Here is a 19,518-nt window from a genome sequence, read left to right on the forward strand (position 1 = left end):
AAGAACTTTCAGCTAGTCATAGCTGGCTGAGTAAACAGGACCGAAAAGGATTTTTAAAGGCCTATTAAAACCAGATTAAGATCAGCAACTTGAAATAAGCAGGAGCCAGGAGCCACGAGAGAAAGTAGAAGCAGGAAGTTAGCTGTTTTCTATCAGCGCTTGCATTTGGGCTTGACAGTTGTATGCTCTTGGCACGGTAATGCTAGGAGCAGCCCCCCCCCCCCCGAATGACCCTGTCTCTGCCTCCTTTCCGTGTTCACTGGGTGTGGAAGAGACCAGCCGCAAGGGTTGGGGGCTGCTTACCTTCCAGATGTAGGCATTCTGGTCACTTGAGCCGCTAATCAAGAACTGGTCATCTGGGCTGATGCTGGATTTGACATAGAAACTGGAATTTTGATGCCCACTGAAAATGGACCCTGAGATTCAATGAAGAAAACCAAACTTTCAGGATTAATCAGTAGTTATAGATGCACAGACCAATAGTGCGTCCATTTCCTGCCAGTTCACATACACTGAGGATCAGGGGCCCTTCCACACTACACATTTAAAGCAGTATCATACCACTTTTAAACAGTCATGGCTTCCGCCGAAGAATCCTAGGTACTGTCGTTTGTTAAGGTTGCCAAGAGTTGTTAGGAGACCCGTGTTCCCCTCCCAGAGCTACAGTTGCCAGAGTGGTTTAACAACAGGTCCTGCTTCCCAGGGAACTCTGGGGAATTGTAGCCCTGGATCTGAAGCTCTAGCCATCCCCGACTATTGGCTATGCTGGCTGGGGCTGATGGGAGTTCAACATCTGTAGGCTACCAGGTTGGGGAGGCTGCTAGATCCTCTTGTCCGCTGAAGAAGCATCCCTTTACAATAAAATACGAACAATAATAAATATGAGAGGTCAAATAATACTCCAGGCAGTCTTTCGTCAACCCTTCATAATACTTTGCAGCATTTAGTAAAATTTGAACGGTCGACTTCAGAAGCGACAGTATTAGAAGCTGGGCTTGTTTGGAAACAGCTGCGCTCAGTTAAGCAACAAGTGAAATGGTTGGGAAACTTGCTTCACTTGACACAGACCCTACATGGAAGAAGAGCAAAGTGGAAGTTCAGCCCAAAGCTTTTCAGAAGTCATCTTCAAAAGGCTTTCGTTTCAGGCTGGGAGGGCCTTGGCTTACGGAGGACAGGGGTGGACACACAATTAAGGGACAGCTCACACAGTCAACAGAAGCACACTATGCCCCAAGGACACACTGCCAGTGCCTTATTAACATTTCAGGGCAAGGGCAACCAACCACCACAATGCAGTTCCTAACTTTTACCCACAATGAATGCTTGTGGTAACTAAATGTTTATGTATATATGCTGGATTCTGCCTGTAAGTTCAGGCATCTCGTCTTATGGTCTACATGCTGATCAAACAGGAATCATGCTGTAAAGTGAATGCGTGTCTGCATGGCAAAAGGTGGGCAAGCTTCAGACTTGTCAGATCCACTTTGCCTTTTACTATCAGCTCCCCTCCCCCAAACTTCTACCAAGTAGAAGAGCCAGGTGCAAAAAAAAAAAAGGGTGCAAGAATTTTAAAATGAGTATGTCTGAGCACATTCTGAGTTTAGGGACATTTCCAAAACTGAACATTTCACACAAAAGTCCCCACGCCCTGGATGGCTTTCTTTATTTTTAGGAGGCTTATTTAGGTGGAAAAGGTTGTTTCGTTATTGCTACTACTGCTGAACTTTCGGGAGTCAGAAACCTGGGCCTGTCTGCAGCTCATGACCCAGAGATCGACCATTAGATCCTGATCTGCCTCCTCTCAATCCTACTGTACAGCCCAGGAGGCTCTTACTGTAGTCTGGCATTCCAAAACTGACAAGGATTTCACTAGCAGTTTATGATAAAACAAAATTATTTTGGCAAGTGATTTATACCCTGCCTTTCAAAAGGTTTCTGGTTTGGCTTACAAAAAGATAGCAATGAAACAAATCTGACCCGCTCTTCCCTTTGCCCCAGGCAGTTACCCTATGTATTCCTTGCAGTGCAGTTTTGCTCTGCTTCTCGGTCTTCAAAGCCCCCAGTTATGGCAGCTTCCTTAAACCTCTTAGCATTCAGCACTCCTTGGATAGAGAATGAAGCTCCAGCATCTGTCAGGAAAGCTGCTCCTCTCTCTCTCACTTCCTGCCTCTGGTATCCTATTTCTCAAGGAGGATATGCACCAGCTTGGTGACATGGGTCAGTGGGCTATTTTTAAGGGCTCCGTAACATCTCACCTGATCGATTACACCTTGGAACTACTGCCCCAAATAGCTACGACTCTTGGCACATCAAGAACTGGAAGTGGCTGTCACTAATGGGGAGAGTTACGTGCAGATGCCAAGAGCTCTGGGTTGACTGTGAAGGGGGAAAGGGTGCATTCCTAGCCTTAGCACAGAACGTTACCGAGGCCTCCTGAAAGAGAAACTCTTTGTGGCACCCATCATATAGACGGCAATACCATAACCTGCAGCAATAACTGACTTCAGAACAGTAAAGGTGGTAGGAGTTTCTTGGTTATGTGGATTTGACATATTGGGCTATTTGCTTCCTAACATTAAGGGAATACATACACTTGCTACCTTTGCAGTCTCCTTCCTTTAAGTACACCCAGCTGCCAGCAGCCTCTGTGTTTCTCTTATAGTGCTATCTCCCACCCCAGTTCCCTGCCAAGAAATAAAAATCCAGGTGCCACTAGAACAATGTTATTACTACAGCCGGAAATGTATATGTTTGCACAACTGCTTAATTAAAAAAATTAAGTATTTGACTATAAATGCAGGGCTCTGGATAAGGTGTTTAAAATTGCCTTTGGCGAAGTCGCCCAACACACCTAAACAAGTTCATTGGCCCCAGCCAATTTTTATTAAAATTGTACAAAATTAAATTACAGGATGTAGTATGAGCTCAGAGGCTTGGAATGTAGACAGACGTCCATGAAAAGTTTGTCTCAGACCACATTTCCTCCAAAAGGGAATGGGTGGAGAAGAAAGTTTAAGTAATTATGCTCTATAAACTCTATAGTGAAGAGACTTGAATTAGAGGAAGTACGAAAGGGAAAGCGAGCAGCACCTGCTCTTTTCCAGGCTTTCAGTATTTGCTGCTCTCTGGTGGCCTAAGAACAGATTTTGAAGAGAAGCCACTGGCTAAAGTGGCAGAGTGGAAAAAAAAACAATAAAAACAACTTCTCTCCATTATAATAGGATATGGAACTGAACATGGTAGCTATTCACAACTATGTTTCATGTGTGTTTATTTAATCATTTATAACCCATTACAAGCAGATCCTCTATGGATGTGTACAGGGTACATTATAATAATCAAGCAAATATTTTGATTTTTATGAATACAGTGGCCCTACTTCTTGGTAAATGCAGGTGGAGATAACCGTGCAGCTTTGCCAACCTGGTGCCCCCAGATGTGTTAGACTAAAATTCCCATTAGCCCCAGTCAGCAAGGAGCAAGGCTCATTGAATACTGCAGAGGTTCTTTTACAGGAAATACACATAGGATTTGACAATGTACGCACACATGCCATATTCACCTAAGTTTCATGAACGCCTAGGTTTAAGGATAATCTAGCGTGCAACATTAATCACTCTTACCTGGAGTGGTCTTTGTAGTCGACATATTGAACATGTATATATTGTCATCAGTGCAATTAGCGAATAGGCTGGTACCACTCGAGTCCAAAACAAGACTAGAATAACCTAGAAGAGAAAAAGCTCTATGTCAAATGTACGATAAACAAGTAGCTGCTTCAGAAATCTATAGACAGAGGGAATAAATGGAAACTGCAGCAAAATGGTGCAGTGTGGAATGCTCCCATCCGGAGTCCTACCCAGCTAGCTCCCTCTTTTCCATTCTAGGGTCACAGCAATACTGCAAACGTCTATTCAGCAGGCTGATCATTACCAACCCACACAAGCCACCCACCAGCAGTTCCTCCACTTTCTCTGGATTGAGTTCCAGTTGGTTAGCATTCATCCAGCCCTTCTAAACTGAATTATGTGTTAAAGGATTGGAGTTTGTTGATATCACCCTCTGTATTCCCAGATGACCCCACTCAGAGCCTCCATGTTGATGTTGAAAAGCACGGGGCGGCGGCAATATAGATGCTACGGGATGAAGCAGCAGTCCCCAGACACCATCTACTGGAATCAGTCCTCCAGTAGGAACAGAACCACCAAAGTTCGGTGCCCTTAAACCCTAATCCATGAAGCCTACCCAGAAGGACACCATGGTCAATAGTATTGAAGGCAAGTAGAAGATCCAGGAAAATTAGGACCGTACTCCCCACCCTTCTCTTGGAACAGTGCATCAAAGCTGAAGCCAGATTGACAGATCTAGATGTATCTCACCGTAAAGTGAGAAAGCAAAAGAAGACCTGCTCTTTTGTTTTGAAGGGACTCTGGCTCCCTTCAGTTCTTCAGCACAATGCTAAGACATACCAAGCTTACGAGTGCTGGTCCCAGGGTAGCTGAAAGACCTGGATGGCACTGGATCCTGTCGATATGTGGTGTAGTTCTTGCGCAGGTCCCATACCTTGATTACGCTAAAATTCAAGAGACAGGCCCTCTCAGAACTCCACAGTTCTTTCTCATTTGTAACACACATACCAAGGGGAATGGAATGTTGCAGGAGGGCAAGAGATTGGAGGCGATGCCTTTTCCTTTGGAGCCCTGTGTCAAGATAAGGCATTCCATGCCCCATTGCCTCCCCCTCCCCCACCAATGACTGCATGGGTGGATATTTGCTTAAAAATGTGATCAGCTTATATGGGCACTCACAACTGAATAGGGCAATATGCTGATCCATAGTTTGCTGTGTGTATGTACGCACCCATTCCAGGACAAGGGTAAGAATCAGCTCAACCGTATGCACGTAATCAAGAGCCACCACCTATTTCTTCCCCATCTCCTTTTATCTTATTAGGTAATTTTTTTCTTTCCTGGTAAAAAAATTAACTTGTGGTAAAATGCATCCCCACAGGGAAATGAGGGAGTTTTTGGTGTATTCCACCAAAATACAGTGTGTATTCCAAATTGGCTTTCCATCTTCGCCCTTCACCTGTAAAATATAGCTATATTTCTTACTTGTTTTTTGTTGTTTTAGTACCAGTTTGATGGGCTTGATGTGGGACAAGAGCTAAGGAGGGTTTATTAAAGAATTGCAGCAATTGCTTCCTTACCCATCAACTGCCCCAGCTGAGATTAAGGTGTGTTCATCTTGAAGTAGCACCACTGTCACACTCTGCTGAAAATCCTAGAGAAGGAAGAAATTCTGTCTGAAAACCACAGAAAAATTATGCGAGGTAGTTTCAGCCTTGATTTACCCTAAACATTCCCTGTAAACAGCTTCATTAAGCAGCTTCTCCCTGCTCCCCAATTGCTGCCCTAATATTGACAGAAGGTGGAAACCGAGGCGATGAAGTGGCATAGATGGAATATGCGTTCATGCCCTGAAGCCAGTGATATTCCTACTTATTAACTGCAAGGACTAAGTTTAAGATAGTCTGCAGAGAAGCAAGAGAAAAGGGAAGGAAGGCTATTACATCATCTCGGCTGAAAAACCAGCTGCCTTTGGCACTCCTCAATTGCCACTTAGCAGCAGCCATTCCATCAGGCTTGAACTGTTCCAACCTAGCTGGTTGTTATAAGAACTTGTGTTTGCTTATTGCCCCTCCTCCCTCCGCATTTCTTTTTCCTAATGCATCGTATCATTTTGACTGCAAGCCACAGGGCAGTGACTGTATTAACTACTTGTTGCTGGAAGCGTTTTCTGCTAAAGAGCAAAGGAAAGGTAAGGTAAAAGCAGAATGGAAATTAATGTGTGGCAATGGACTGCAGCTCAGTGGTAGAGCATTTGTTTTAAATGCAGACTGTTCGCTCCCTGGAATCGCCAGTTATGAAGGACCAGATACCTGGTGATGTAAAAGACCCCTCTCCACTGGAGATTCTGGAGAGCTGCTGCCAGCCAGAGTTGGCAATGCCAGTCTGGACAAACAAGTAGTCTGACCTGGCATAATGCATGTTCCTAGTAGGCCCAAGCAAAAACATTCCTCTTCCCCAAGACCTTTGGCTGATTAAACAACCTTTTAAAACTGTGTCGGTGTGTGTATTGTTTTGCTTGTTATTTCTGTTTTGATACTGTAATCCGCCCTGCGATCCCCAGATGAAGGGTGGCGAAGAAATTTACTAAATAAATAAATAGCAGATGGGAGAGTGCTACAAATTCAAGATATATGTATGTATATGTATACAATTGGTGTGTGATGCTCCCCGCGGGTGAATGTTCTGTAAGGTATACATGTGTGAGAAACCACTAATACACATAGGGAAAATGAAAGGAGAAAAGTTTGTACACCAGACTGTGTGGGCACTAATTTGGAGAAAAGCCTAACAGAACAGTCTGGTGAAAACAGTGGGGTTTTGTTTTTTATCTCTTGCTGGAAGCAAGGCTAGCTATTGATAGAGGCTCACGTGGACCTATTTCATTCAATTTGCTCACTCCCCGCCCCCACTCTCCAGTATTTACAACGTCCACAGTTTATTTTCAAGCCAAGGCAAAGCTCAACCTTATGCAGCAGAACATTCTATAAAGCTAGTCTCTTTTCTTTGCACAAGCGGGCGCTGAATGGCCTTCAGCTTCCAAATCCTTACCACTGAGGGAGCGAGTCCTCTCACATTCTGCTTTTTCTTCTTTAGTTTGGATGGAGTCTGCTTGTCTGCTATGTTGTGGGCCCCACTTATTTGCTTCACCTGTCTATAAAATCCATCTGAAAGGCAATTTCAAGAAACAGTATTAAAAGAACCTCTGCTACATGGCAGTTCCACACAGAGAATGAGCTCATAAATAAACTAAATTGGAAGGCTACTATCACACCGCTACAAAGAGGGGGGGGGAGTTAGCAATCATTATGAATGCTGCATACCTCAGCCCATATTAAATGAACAACACTGGAATTATAATAGGGTGTACCTTTCTTATTGCACCGTGTGTCCCAAACCATGATGTTTCCATCCCTTCCTCCAGTACAGAACACAGCTGTGGAATATACAGTGCAAAATTATTATTATTAATAATAATAATATTTCTATTCTGCCCTTCATTCAAGGATCACAGGGCAGCTGAACACATACAAAATATGTAACATTGTTGTTTAGTCGTGCCTGACTCTTTGTGACCCCATGGACCAGAGCATGCCATGTTACTATGTAACACAGGTAACAAGCAAAAGACAATATCTCCCTCCCGGTGTTTAAAATACCATTGACTGAGAAGAGAAATAGAAGAGAAACATTTTTACCAGGCACCTAAAGTTATGTAACAAAGGCATCAGGTAAGGCTCCTTGGGGAGGGCATTCTACAAGCGAAGAGCCACCGCAGAAAAGGCCAATTCTCGTGTTGCCACCCTCCAGATCTCTCACAGAGGCGGCATACAAAGATGAGCCCCAAATGATGATTGTGGGCTCCAGGTTGGTTAATATGGAGAGAGACAGTCCCGAGCCATTTAATACTCTCAGAGAGTACAAAATAGTACTCTCAGTTTGAAATTCTGAAACGTTTTTCATATGCAATCCTGCAATTTAATTTAAACTCGGTACAGTGGAACCTCTACTTACGAATTTAATCCGTTCCGAATGCACATTCGTAAGTAGAAACATTCGTAAGTCGAAATGATGTTTCCCATAGGAATGCATTGGGAATGGATTAATTCGTTCCGGAGCCTAGGAAAAATACACTTTAAAAGAGACTTTGAAGACTTTTAAGGCATGGAACCTGCACAGCAACATTACCTTGCAGTGCAGGGAGTGCGGGCGGCGGGGGCGAGGCTGCGGGAGACCGGTTAGTGGTGGCGGTGGGGGCCTGATCCAGCTGTAGGCCGGCTAGTGGCGGCGGCGGGGACCGATTCGGCTGTGGGCGGAGTGTTAGAGGCGGCGTGAGCGGTGGCGGGGCCCAATCCGGCCATGGGCTGAGAGCCAGAGGTGGCGCGAGGCCGCTGTGAGCGGCGGTGGGGCCCGATCCGGCCGCGGGCCGATTGCCAGAGGCGGCGCGAGGCTGCTGGGAGCGGAGCCCGATCCGGCCGTGGGCCGAGCTCCAGAGGCGGCGCGAGGCTGCTGGGAGCAGAGGCGGGGCCCGATTCGGCGGTGGGCCAATCGCCAGAGGCAGCGCGAGGCCGCTATTGGTGGCGGCGGGGCCCGATCCAGCCTTCGGATGTCGAAGAAATTCGCAAGCGCACCCCAATTAGTATCGTTCGTAAGTAGAATTTTTCGTAAGTAGGGTTATTCGTAAGTCGAGGTACCACTGTAATTATTTAGGAGGTATTCTGCATAACAACTTGAGGTTTAAGAAACTTGCTGTTACAAGGAATCTCTAATTCTTTTAACATCATGTTTTGGCTCTGGACTCTATGACATCTCAATTTTATATCTGTTTCTTCACCTGCACCAAGCACTGGGCAGTAGGAGTCCTATTTAGATGGCTGAGAAAGACTAAAAAAACATCCTGAGGGGCTAAGCTGGAATCACTGCCTTTTCATCCCCCAAAGCTCTGAAAAGGACACAATATCACCACAGAAGCAAAGGCATCAAAGGCTGCCAACATACCTAGATGTACCAACATGAGACTTCTACCCCATTTATGCAGGTCTAGCCACAATCTTGTCTATTCAAAGGAAAGGCAAGGATTTCCAAACTTTCCTGATAACACTGGAGCAGCTTTTGAAAAACCAGTGATAAATCTATAGAAAGACTGTAACTCAGTGGCAGAAAACAAGCTTTGCATGAAGCAAGTCTCAGGCTCATTTCCTGGCATTTCCAGCTAACAGGGTCAATTAGCAGATGACCTCAAAAGTGGCGAGATATACTGAAATATAATAAAATAGGAATATTTACCCCTTTCAAATTTAGAGAAAGCAACCGACTTGAGGCTGCACTGGTGCCCTTTGCAGACTCCCAGTAGCTCACTAGTCCGTACATCCCAGACTTTTGCAGTTTGGTCTCCTGAAGCAGTAACCTTAAAAGATGAAGAAGTTAGCTAATCATTGTAGTAAAAGAAAAAGAACAAAGGCAGAGTCCTGTTGCCCTCCAAGACTATAGCTTGTATTGACATGAGCTTTTGAAGGTAAAATATGTTTCCTTTCAGCATAAAAGACACTTTCGACACTCTCAGTGCAAACCTATGGGTGTTTACTCCAGCAAGTTCAAAGGGATTTACTCCCAAGTCTGCATATGATTGTAGCCTTAGAAGGTGGCAGAAACAATATAACTCAGATATGAAAGTGGAAATTTCAAAGGTAACAGAACCACAAATACCAGGCCCCAGTTTGTGGAGTTGTAGCCCACTAAGTTCTACTCAGAGAAGATCCATTGCAATTACTAGACCTAATTGTTAGTTATGTAAATTTCAGCAAATCTACTCTGAATGGTACTGAATGCACTGTGTAAAACATACATACATTATAAGTTGTAAATTTTATATGCAGCTGCTGGGTCAAAGCATGGGATCTAAACTACTACTGTAAAGGCGTTCTGTAAACAGAGAATCAATCCTGAATTTTAGGCAAACAGAAAGATACAGAATCGCATTCATTCATGGATACTGCCCCTTTACATTTTTTTAAAGAATGGCTAACAAAGTCAGCAGATATCCAAAAGGTTAAAAATGCCCCCTACTAATGGCCACCTTCTGTACATCTTCATCTTTAAGAATCCACTTGTGGACAATTCTTTAATAGAGAGATTGCCTCCTTTGGCCTATGAAACAATGATTTACCTGCATATCAGGTAAACCAACTTTTGAAAGTATGAGTGAGGTTACTGGGTCTACTAGTGATCTTATCATAGAAGAGACGGAAAGAACACTGGAATTTGTGACAGCACATATAAAGGGCCAGACAAGGAGGGGATAGTTTTAGCTTACTCACAATTTTATGTTCTCCAGGCACCCAAGCAAGATCAAAAACAGCGTTTGAGTGAGCCTGCCACTCTATTGGGAAAATAGAAGCCTGTGTTAGTTTCAAACAAACAGCTGTTGAAAAACACTGAAACAACTACAATTTACAGTATTGTGTGCACATAACTTTCATACAAACACAACTTCCTCTGTGGTAGAGGGGTTAGCAGGAAGAAACTCCAAGCACAGAGTGATGCATATAAGGCATGAAGGAGGTGGCAAGGAAATAATAATCCTCTCAACTTTTGACCTGCCATCAACCAAGTAAGAAAGCAGTAATGGAAGCAGACATAAGAATTACAATGAAAGGTATGCTATGCTACTTTTTAATTACTGAAGTTCTTGCTCCCAATAACTGCCAATTATTTAATCAATCAAAACACTTTTTTTGTTTACTGCCTATATCAAATAATTCAGCTCATAGTTCCCATCAAGATTTCCCTTTTACCTCTAAAAATCCCCTTGTTACTTTTTTGTGTATGGGTATCGTAGAGCCGAACAAATCCTTCTTCATTTGCAACGGCAAGCACATGCTGCGCATCTGGAGCTGAAAAACAAAGCAGTATTTGTACATCTGAAAACATTTGAAAACATTTTTAAAAGTGCTTTGGATGGTGTGCATCTGTACTGGAATTGTTATAAACATGTTTTTATTGCTATTTGTTTTACCACCTTGGGTTCATGTGGGAGGTAGAATGGAATACAAGTTTAATAAAAAATAATAATAAAAAATATAGCCTCTGCAGGTTTATATGAAAGGCCCAAACATTACAGTATAGCCTTTCTTCACAGAGGAGTTGCTCCAGGCCCTTGATCATTTTGGTTGCCCTTTTCTGCCACACATCAATGTTTACAGATAAAATTCCCCCATACCTGTAGAAAAGGTGCACCCAAAAGGAGGAACGGGCATTCCTGCTTCTCCATATGAAGCATGTTCATCTCCTTTAGTACACTGATAGCACTCCAAAAGATGGTTTAAGGAAAATCTTGGTGGGAGACCTGGAAAAAAAAGATTTTTGGAAAGATAAGCAGTGTTCGAAATTCAGATAAACAAGGTAGGAGCCAAATGGCTCCTTAAACCAGGATTACAGTCGCCAAAACGGAATGCCTGGTTACCATTTTTGTGGCCAGGTGGCTTGAAAATTGTATTTTTCAATACAATTTTTTGGTTCCTGAAATTGATTCTGATTGTGCAGATAAAATATAATGGATAGAATTGTACAGCAAAAAACTGAAAACAGTCAAGATCCAAGGATCCCCAGGCATGCATCCCCAGATGGAGATGTCAAGGTCCTGGGACCCGGGCATCTTCACTTGGTCGCAAGTGGCCGTTTGTTGCTGTTTAGTCAAGTCCGACTCTTTGTGACCCCATGGACCAAAGCACGCCAGGCACTCCTGTCTTCCACTGCATCTCACAGTTTGGTCAAACTGATGTTAGTAGCTTGTTAGTAAGTGGCCAATAACCATGTGCAAAATGCCTGACTATTTTGAATGCTGAAGGTAAGTACCAAAAACTCTGCAAACAAGTTTATAAAACTGCAGCTGACATTTATGCTGTCCTCAGAACTATCTCACTGGTTCTGAGCATCATTCAGATGGTCCATGGCACATCCACGTTAAATAAGTGTAATGATTATTAAATGTATTTTATTGCTTCTTTTATTTATTATTTCCACTGACTGACTTCTGATACTGGACACCCCGAGGTCGGTTAAACTGTTGTCTGGAATGAAATAGTGGGGGGGGGGGGAGATGAGGAATCAAGATCGCTGGATGTTAAGAGCAGATTCCCCTGCTTAGTTTTGAAGCTCACTGGGTGATCTTGTGGCAAGGCTTGCCCTGCATGGCATAAAGTATAAGAGTCCTTTGGTCATTGAAAATGGGGAATTAAAAATGGATACAACTTATGTATTAAACTGATACACTGCCTTCATCCAAAGATCACAGGGTGGTTTACAGCGTAAAAAATACATGAAAACACATAAAACAAACAAATAACAATCACATTTAAAAGGCCACAGATTGTTTAATTAGCCAAAGACCTGGGAGAAAAGGAATGTTTTTGCCTGGTGCCTAAAGATATGCAGTGAAGGCACCAGGTGAGCATCCCTGGGGAGAGCATTCCACAAACAGGGATCCACCACAGAAAAGGCCCCTTCTTGCGTTGCCACCCTCAGATCCTCTCACAGAGGAGCCACCCGAAGAAGGCCCTCAGATAACGATTGGTCGGTTCCTATGGAGAGAGGCAGACCCTGAGGTCTTGCAGTCCTGAAGCTTTGGAGTCTAAAACCCGCACCTTGAACTGGGCCCAAAAACTGGCAGCCAGTTGCTATCGGCACAGGATTGGTGTAATTTGCTCTTGCCCTAGTGAGCAACCTGGCCGTTGAATTCTGCACCAACTGAAGTTTCCCAACCGTCTTCAAGAGGCAGCCCCAATTAAAAGGGGGGCTCAAGGCAGCACTCGAATTAAAAGGGACGCAGAAGGGGCCTGACCCGCTTTCTGCAAAGGGGAAGTGCGTGGTTTGGCCAAAATTGGGGTGAGGGGGGAAGAGAGGGGCTGTATCCCCCTCCCCCCCCGCGCCATGACTCGAACGCTGGTGAAGCGGCGCAGAGGGAAACGTTGCCTCGGATACTCACCCTGCGGCCCAGCCTGGCAGCGGCGAACGAGAGAACGGCACAGCATGGTAACGACGGCCGCAGCGCACACTCCTGCTCTTTCCCCGCGCAAGGACCACCGGGAGCAGAAGAGCGGCCGGCCCCCTGCTTCGCGACGCTATCTCCCGCCAGCCCGAAGTACGCGCCAAAGTCGCCTCGCGCGTAGCCATTGGACAGCGCAGAGGAATAGACCCCGCCTCCTGCTCGCCATTGGCTTCTCCTTTCCCACCGGCAAGGGTGAGGCCACGCCTCCCGCCGGCTATGAAATTGTAATGGGACCGTTTCTTTCATCAACACGCATGCGTGATAGCGTCCCGCAAACACGTTTCATCCGACCGCTAAGGGAGCGCGACTACGACACGCCTGCGCACTAAAATAGCGGAGGGGAGGTTCCACAGCGCAGGCGCAGCTGACAGTCCGGCGTCTGCACATGCGCAGTGAATGGCCGTTAAACACTGGAAAGAGGGAAGACAAGCGCGTGTGCGCGTCTGTGTGGTGGATAAGTGCTCTCCTCCCCGCCCCCTCCGGGCCTTGGCTGTCATGGCCTCTGCTTCCAAATCCTTCCTCGCCGATGCCGGCTACGGGGAGCAGGAGTTGGACGCCAATTCCGCCCTTATGGAGCTGGATAAAGGTAAGTTGAGAAGCGGCGGCGGTGCCGCAGAGAGAGATGTGCGCATGCGCTGATAGCGGCGCGAGGAAGTCCCGCCCCTTTTGATGGACGGTGGGGAGTTTGAAGGCGGGTTTAGGTTGTGTTTAGATGGTGTCACAAGCCATGCATGGGGATCTGTGAGACTCTAAAAGCTACAGAGAGGCTTGTTGCTCTCCGTTTATCTGAAGAAGTGTGCATGCACACGAAAGCTCATACCAAAATATAAACTTAGTTGGTCTTTAAGGTGCTACTGAAGGAATTTTTTTATTTTGCTTCGACTCAGACCAACACGGCTACCTACCTGTAACTAGAACTCCGTTTAACATGTCATCCTATGCACGCCTGTGCAGAAGTAAGGCCCGTGGAGTTCACTGGGTCAAGCTAGGGATGTGTGAGATTGCAGCGTTGTATTGTGGCACCTTAGTTGGCAAATAGAAGGGGAAGAAATGGAGGCAGTGAGAGATTTTACTTTCTTGGGTTCCATGATCACTGCAGATAGTGACAACAGTCACGAAATTAAAAGACGCCTGCTTCTTGGGAGAAAAGCAATGACAAACCTAGACAGCATCTTAAAAAGCAGAGACATCACCTTGCCGACAAAGGTCCGTATAGTTAAAGCTATGGTTTTCCCAGTAGTAATGTATGGAAGTGAGAGCTGGACCATAAAGAGGGCTGATCGCCGAAGAATTGATGCTTTTGAATTATGGTGCTGGAGGAGACTCTTGAGAGTCCCATGGACTGCAAACCTAGCCATTCTGAAGGAAATCAGCCCTGAGTGCTCACTGGAAGGACAGATCCTGAAGCTGAGGCTCCAATACTTTGGCCACCTCATGAGAAGAGAAGACTCCCTGGAAAAGACCCTGTTGTTGGGAAAGATGGAGGGCACAAGGAGAAGGGACGATAGAGGACGAGATGGTTGGACACTGTTCTTGAAGCTACCAACATGAGTCTGACCAAACTGCAGGAGGCAGTGGAAGACAGGAGTGCCTGGCATGCTCTGGTCCATGGGGTCACGAAGAGTCTGACATGACTAAATGACTAAACAACAATTGTGGCACCTTAAGCTATAACAGCAACTGTTTTATTATAACGTATTTAATGATAGCCCGTTATAATCAACCTTGGTACACTCCATGGCAAAAAATTTCACAGAATTAGATGTGTAGCGGTTGTTTAAGCAGGGCTGCCGCCCACATGGTAACAATCAAGATTTCAGCCACTTACAGTAGCCATCTACAGATAAGGCACCCAAGACCTAATTATCCGAACCGAATCTTGTATTTCTTCATCCCACCTAATGCACATGCCATGAATGAGATGCCTGCTTCTTCCATGGCTGCAGAGCTCCATTTCACAGATAACACAGTCGCCCAGTGGAATTTGTTGTACTATGACAGCTGTTATGTCTGCAAAGGCATACCGGTGTGCCAGATGGGATGATACCTTCCTCCCTCTGTTCTGTTCTGCGGGTTTCCCAACACCCTCCTGAACCAATATGGGGCGGGGGGGAGGGGTGGTGGTGGGGAAAGCCCTGTTATTTAAGTGGAAACCCTTGCTCAGGGCTCCCACTGACAATGTTCGTTCAGTGAATCCTGCCCCCCTCCCAACATGGTGGATTGTTAAGCCTTTTTCACAGTATGTTTATGGCCAGCATCTTAGATGGCTTTAAAAGCAGATTCGACAAATTTATGGAGGGTACAGTTTTCAGTGGCTACTAGGCTCAGTTAGGAGGAAGGGTAGGATATATGAATTATGGTGCTGGAGGAGACTCTTGAGAGTCCCAATTAAGAAGCTATTTTTAATACTTCTTCAAGCTTAAGAGGTGGGTGTGGAACATGAGCTTGGAGAGCAGTATCGTGCCTGTTTCTTGCTAGTAGGCTTCCAATAGGTACAGTGGTACCTCTGGATATAAACGGAATCCCGTACGCATCCAGAGCAGTACTTACTCTGAAGCGCCGAATCTGTGCATGCTCCCTGCGTGATTCAGCGCTTCTGCACACGCGTGTGATGTCATTCAGCGCGCATGCACGAATTGCCAAACCCGGAAGTAACCCATTCCATTACTTCTGGGTTCGGCATATATGTATTCCGTGTCATACGCAACCTGAAGCATACGTAACTAGAGGTATGACTGTCTCTGGTTGGCCACTGTGGGAACACGATTGCTGGACTAGGTGGGTACTGGTACTTTGGTTCAGTCTAGGGGAGCTGCTTTTATATTGCTTGTCAGTTTGCTTCAGTTTTTAAAATCCATAGTTTTTAACTGCTATGGTGGTATTCTTATTTGTCACAGGTCTCCGATCTGGCAAACTGGGGGAGCAGTGTGAAGCAGTTGTACGTTTTCCCAGGCTCTTTCAGAAATACCCATTCCCAATTCTAATTAACTCGGCATTTTTAAAGCTAGCTGATGTTTTCAGAGTGGGGTAAGTAAAATTAGTTTGTTCCTGATTCTTAGTGTTCAAGAAACTGGTGTTTCAATTCAAAGTACTGGCGTTGACTATTTAAAGCCCTTTTATGGTTTAGTGCTAAGATACCTGAATTACCACTATCTCCCATATGAATGTTGCTTTCTCAGTAAGGGGGTCCTCTTGCATGTCTCAAAGATGCCCGCAGTGGATTTGGTGTTCTTTTTCCATTCTTCTTTATCATCTTTCCTGTTGCATGTTTTATTTTGCTGCTTCTGGCCCTTTATCACTGCCTTTAAATGTTATGTTGTAAATATTTGATATTGTTACGTGGTCTGTATTTATGAACTGCTAACTGCCTTAGACCTTTCTAAGAAAGGTAGGGTACAAATCTTGTAGGTAAATAAATAAAATTTGTTTTAAAACAGAAACAACTTCCTGCGGCTGTGTGTTCTGAAAGTTACTCAGCAGAGTGAGAAGCATTTGGAAAAAATCCTGAATGTGGATGAGTTTGTGAAAAGAGTTTTCTCGGTTATTCACAGCAATGATCCAGTTGCTCGAGCGATCACACTCAGGTATGCATGTTTAATGAGCAAGAACCTGCCCAAATGCTATATTCTTCAGAGTACTGTCAATGCAGTAAATGCAGGGCCAATGTACATAGGAAGTTGCCATATACCGAGTGAGGATATTGGTTTGTGTAGCCCAGTACTGTTTATTCTGGCTGCTAAAATATCTTTAGGGTTTTTTCCCCATCTCTGCTAGGGAGTGAACTAGGGACTTCCTTCACAGATGTGTTCTTTCACTGAGTTCTATCTGCCCAAGTCTCGAATTTATCTCATTTGTCATGCATAGAATGGAATGTTCACATTTTCTTTCATCTTTACAAAACACTACCTGGATGACTGCAGATTGATCTTATAGGCATCCTTTTCCTTTATAGCAGGTTCAGTCCCTCTGTTTTATTTTCCAGGATGTTGGGCAGTATGGCATCCATAATTCCAGAAAGGAAGAATGCGCATCACAGTATTCGTCAGAGCTTGGACTCACATGACAATGTAGAGGTTGAAGCTGCTATCTTTGCTGCAGCTAATTTTTCTGCCCAGTCCAAGTAAGTGAAACATCTGGTGTACTTCCATCTTTCCTGAATGTTCAGGTAGTACTTTTTAATTGCATAATGCTTTGCCTGCATTATCTTAGTAATCCTTACAGCAGTCCTATCAGGTAGGTCAGTATTATTTCCCCCATCTTGTAGCTGCGAGGGCAGCCGAACCTGCCTCAGATCACCAGTTTAGTGATTTATACATTTTCATGGTTTTAAAATATTTTTATTTCACTGTCAATCACCCTGAGAGCTAAGATGATGGAGAGGCATATATATTAAGAAAATTAATAAATAGTGAGTTCAGGAAGGGGCCAAGATATAAACTAGGGGCCTCCTGGTTTGTAGCTCAGGCTGCAATTCTGTGGACATGTAGCTGGAAGCAATCCCTACTGAATTCAGTAGAACTTGTGCTGCATATGCTTATGCTGTTAGTTTCTCAGCCATTGTGCAACTCTAGCTTTCACCTGCAACTTCTCTGTATGTGTACATTTTACATTCATTTTGCTTACCCAGATGTGTGAGTTTGTTTCTGTAGTTTGTTCAGTTTGTATGACTGATTTATCCTGCTTCCCCTTTTTGTTCTTGACAGAGATTTTGCTGGCGGGATTTGTAACAAAATCAGTGAAATGATTCAAGGTGTGTACATTTTGTCCAACAAATACCGGTAATGAAAAGCAAAAAATATTTTCTTGTTGTTGTTGTTGTTAAAGGCTATCATATCTTAAGTAACCATTCTTTTGAACTAACCATTCTTTTCTTTTAAAGAAGTGAGTCTTTTTAGTTGTTGGAAGTTGCCCTGAATTCAGTTGCTCCTGAATTCAATGCTCAATCTAAAGACTTGGTTTTAGGAATGCTTTTTCTGTCTTCTTTCCATAGGATTGGATTTTATTTTGATCTGACATGCAGTGTTTTTAATGTTGTCTGTTGGAAGCGTAGTACTTTATTTTAGGAGATGGTGCTATATGTACAGTTGAAACTTTCTTTAGCATTTTCATTTATTTTTCAAATGTTGGTTATGTGATGTGGGTAGCTATGTGGGAAAGCAGCAAGATGTTGCTGATTTGGACTTGAATACAACTAGCATTGGATATTGTTTTTTTTTAAAAAAAATGACTAGATGAGTCTGGTATTTAATTTCACACTTAAGTATTTGTATTACTTGTTAGTGCTATATGAAGTGATATCTGTGTCCATGGTGTGTGGTAGAGTGCCATAAGCAAAAACAACAGGTCTGTACTTTGAGGAGCTTATAGTCTAAATTTCAAGTGGAGTGGAAGTTTTTTTTTAAAAAAAAAACACAACACACACCAATCCAGCTGCATGGTCCTTGTTCTGTGACTCTAGTACTGAAATTAGTCATATTACAGTGGTACCTCGACTTACGAATGCCTCGACTTCTGAAGGTTTTGACTTCCGAAGTCCGCTAACCCGAAAATATTTTTGCCGCGCGTGCGTTCTGCGCACGCGCAAAATGGACACTTCGACTTCCGAAGTTTTCGACTTCCGAAGAGCGCCGCGGAATGGATCACCTTTGTAAGTCGAGGTACCACTGTATTTTTATTTGCCCCCAGAGCTATCAATATTCATATTTTATCATAGGCACAACACATGATGCTACCCCGAAAGTTATTTTTCTTTTCATGTACTAGGTTTAGCCACTCCTGTAGACTTGAAGCTGAAGTTGATCCCCATCCTGCAGCATATGCATCATGATGCTAACCTGGCCTCCAGTGCCCGTCAGTTACTCCAGCAGCTGGTGACATCCTACCCTTCTACCAAGATGGTCATTGTTACTTTACACACCTTTACCTTGCTCGCTGCCTCCTCTTTGGTTGACATTCCCAAGCAGGTAACAGCTACATTTCTGCTGAATATTTTCTTTAAAGTGCTTAGTGTACTCAAGTAAAATTGTCATGGTTCAGTTGAAGGGATCTTATTCAGCCAGACTTCATAGGCTTCATCTGGCCTTTCCCAAATATAGGTAACCCAAGGTCTACCACATTTTGTGTCCATACTTCATTTGTGTAACATTGCAAAATATCCAGATCTTGTCTGCTTAGATGGTATCATGGTGAGTTAAATCTACAGAGCCATCAAAAGCTGTATGTAATTAAGAATTTTGATTGGTTGTTGAAGTTTCTTACAGCTTTAAGGTTATCTCCAAATTTCCCATGACAGAAAGCTATTTGATCCAGCGGAGGCTTCCGTTGGTGGAAAAGTGGAGGTGATTTTCATTTATTTGCCCTTCTTTCTTTTGCTCTCCCTTGCTTATGCAAGGCATCTTTTGGAACAATATGTTGGTGGTGCAAGCAACTCCAAGAGAGGGGGGAAATTTATGAAAAATCTCCTATTCCTTTTGGTTAACTGAAGCCTCTGCTGAATCAAGGAGCTTTCTGTCAGTGGAGAGACTCAGAATCAACCCTTCATGTTCAGGCTTCTCTTTTTATTTGCTTGTACTCGCATGCATGTTGAGAAATACAAGAAAGTAGTCAAAAGTAGTTTAATTTTAAACTCGCTTTCTTACAGATACAGCTCTTGTTGCAATATTTGAAGAATGACCCAAGAGAGGCTGTGAAGAGGCTTGCTATTCAAGATCTAAAGTTACTTGCAAATAAAACCCCACATACATGGAGCAGAGAGAATATTCAGGTATTGTAAACGGTATCATGCTTGTTTTGGAACTGAACCACTAGGCCTTCTTTCAGATAAGACCTGTCAAACTCTTTGTT

At 44.0% G+C, this 19,518-nt stretch overlaps 2 protein-coding genes across 2 annotated transcripts in view; one reads left to right on the top strand and one right to left on the bottom strand.

Annotated features, from left to right (window-relative positions):
* Positions 1-12,692, bottom strand: part of DTL (denticleless E3 ubiquitin protein ligase homolog) — a 31,094-nt gene extending 18,402 nt beyond the window's left edge. Inside the window, exons 1-11 of the mRNA XM_035111282.2 lie at positions 12,613-12,692; positions 10,849-10,974; positions 10,424-10,522; positions 9,947-10,008; positions 8,916-9,036; positions 7,000-7,065; positions 6,681-6,796; positions 5,210-5,283; positions 4,470-4,573; positions 3,624-3,728; positions 304-416 (exon numbers count right to left, since the gene is read on the bottom strand). Coding sequence (XP_034967173.1) covers positions 304-416; positions 3,624-3,728; positions 4,470-4,573; positions 5,210-5,283; positions 6,681-6,796; positions 7,000-7,065; positions 8,916-9,036; positions 9,947-10,008; positions 10,424-10,522; positions 10,849-10,974; positions 12,613-12,658 — 1,032 coding nt within the window. The 5' untranslated portion in view covers positions 12,659-12,692. The remainder of the gene's footprint in view (positions 1-303; positions 417-3,623; positions 3,729-4,469; positions 4,574-5,209; positions 5,284-6,680; positions 6,797-6,999; positions 7,066-8,915; positions 9,037-9,946; positions 10,009-10,423; positions 10,523-10,848; positions 10,975-12,612) is intronic.
* Positions 12,693-13,079: 387 nt separating this feature from the next.
* Positions 13,080-19,518, top strand: part of INTS7 (integrator complex subunit 7) — a 47,867-nt gene continuing 41,428 nt past the window's right edge. Inside the window, exons 1-7 of the mRNA XM_035111281.2 lie at positions 13,080-13,261; positions 15,573-15,702; positions 16,113-16,259; positions 16,658-16,795; positions 17,379-17,425; positions 18,439-18,638; positions 19,316-19,438. Coding sequence (XP_034967172.1) covers positions 13,171-13,261; positions 15,573-15,702; positions 16,113-16,259; positions 16,658-16,795; positions 17,379-17,425; positions 18,439-18,638; positions 19,316-19,438 — 876 coding nt within the window. The 5' untranslated portion in view covers positions 13,080-13,170. The remainder of the gene's footprint in view (positions 13,262-15,572; positions 15,703-16,112; positions 16,260-16,657; positions 16,796-17,378; positions 17,426-18,438; positions 18,639-19,315; positions 19,439-19,518) is intronic.

This window comes from Zootoca vivipara, chromosome 3 (genome assembly GCF_963506605.1).
Source record: "Zootoca vivipara chromosome 3, rZooViv1.1, whole genome shotgun sequence".
NCBI classification, from domain to species: Eukaryota; Metazoa; Chordata; class Lepidosauria; order Squamata; family Lacertidae; genus Zootoca; species Zootoca vivipara.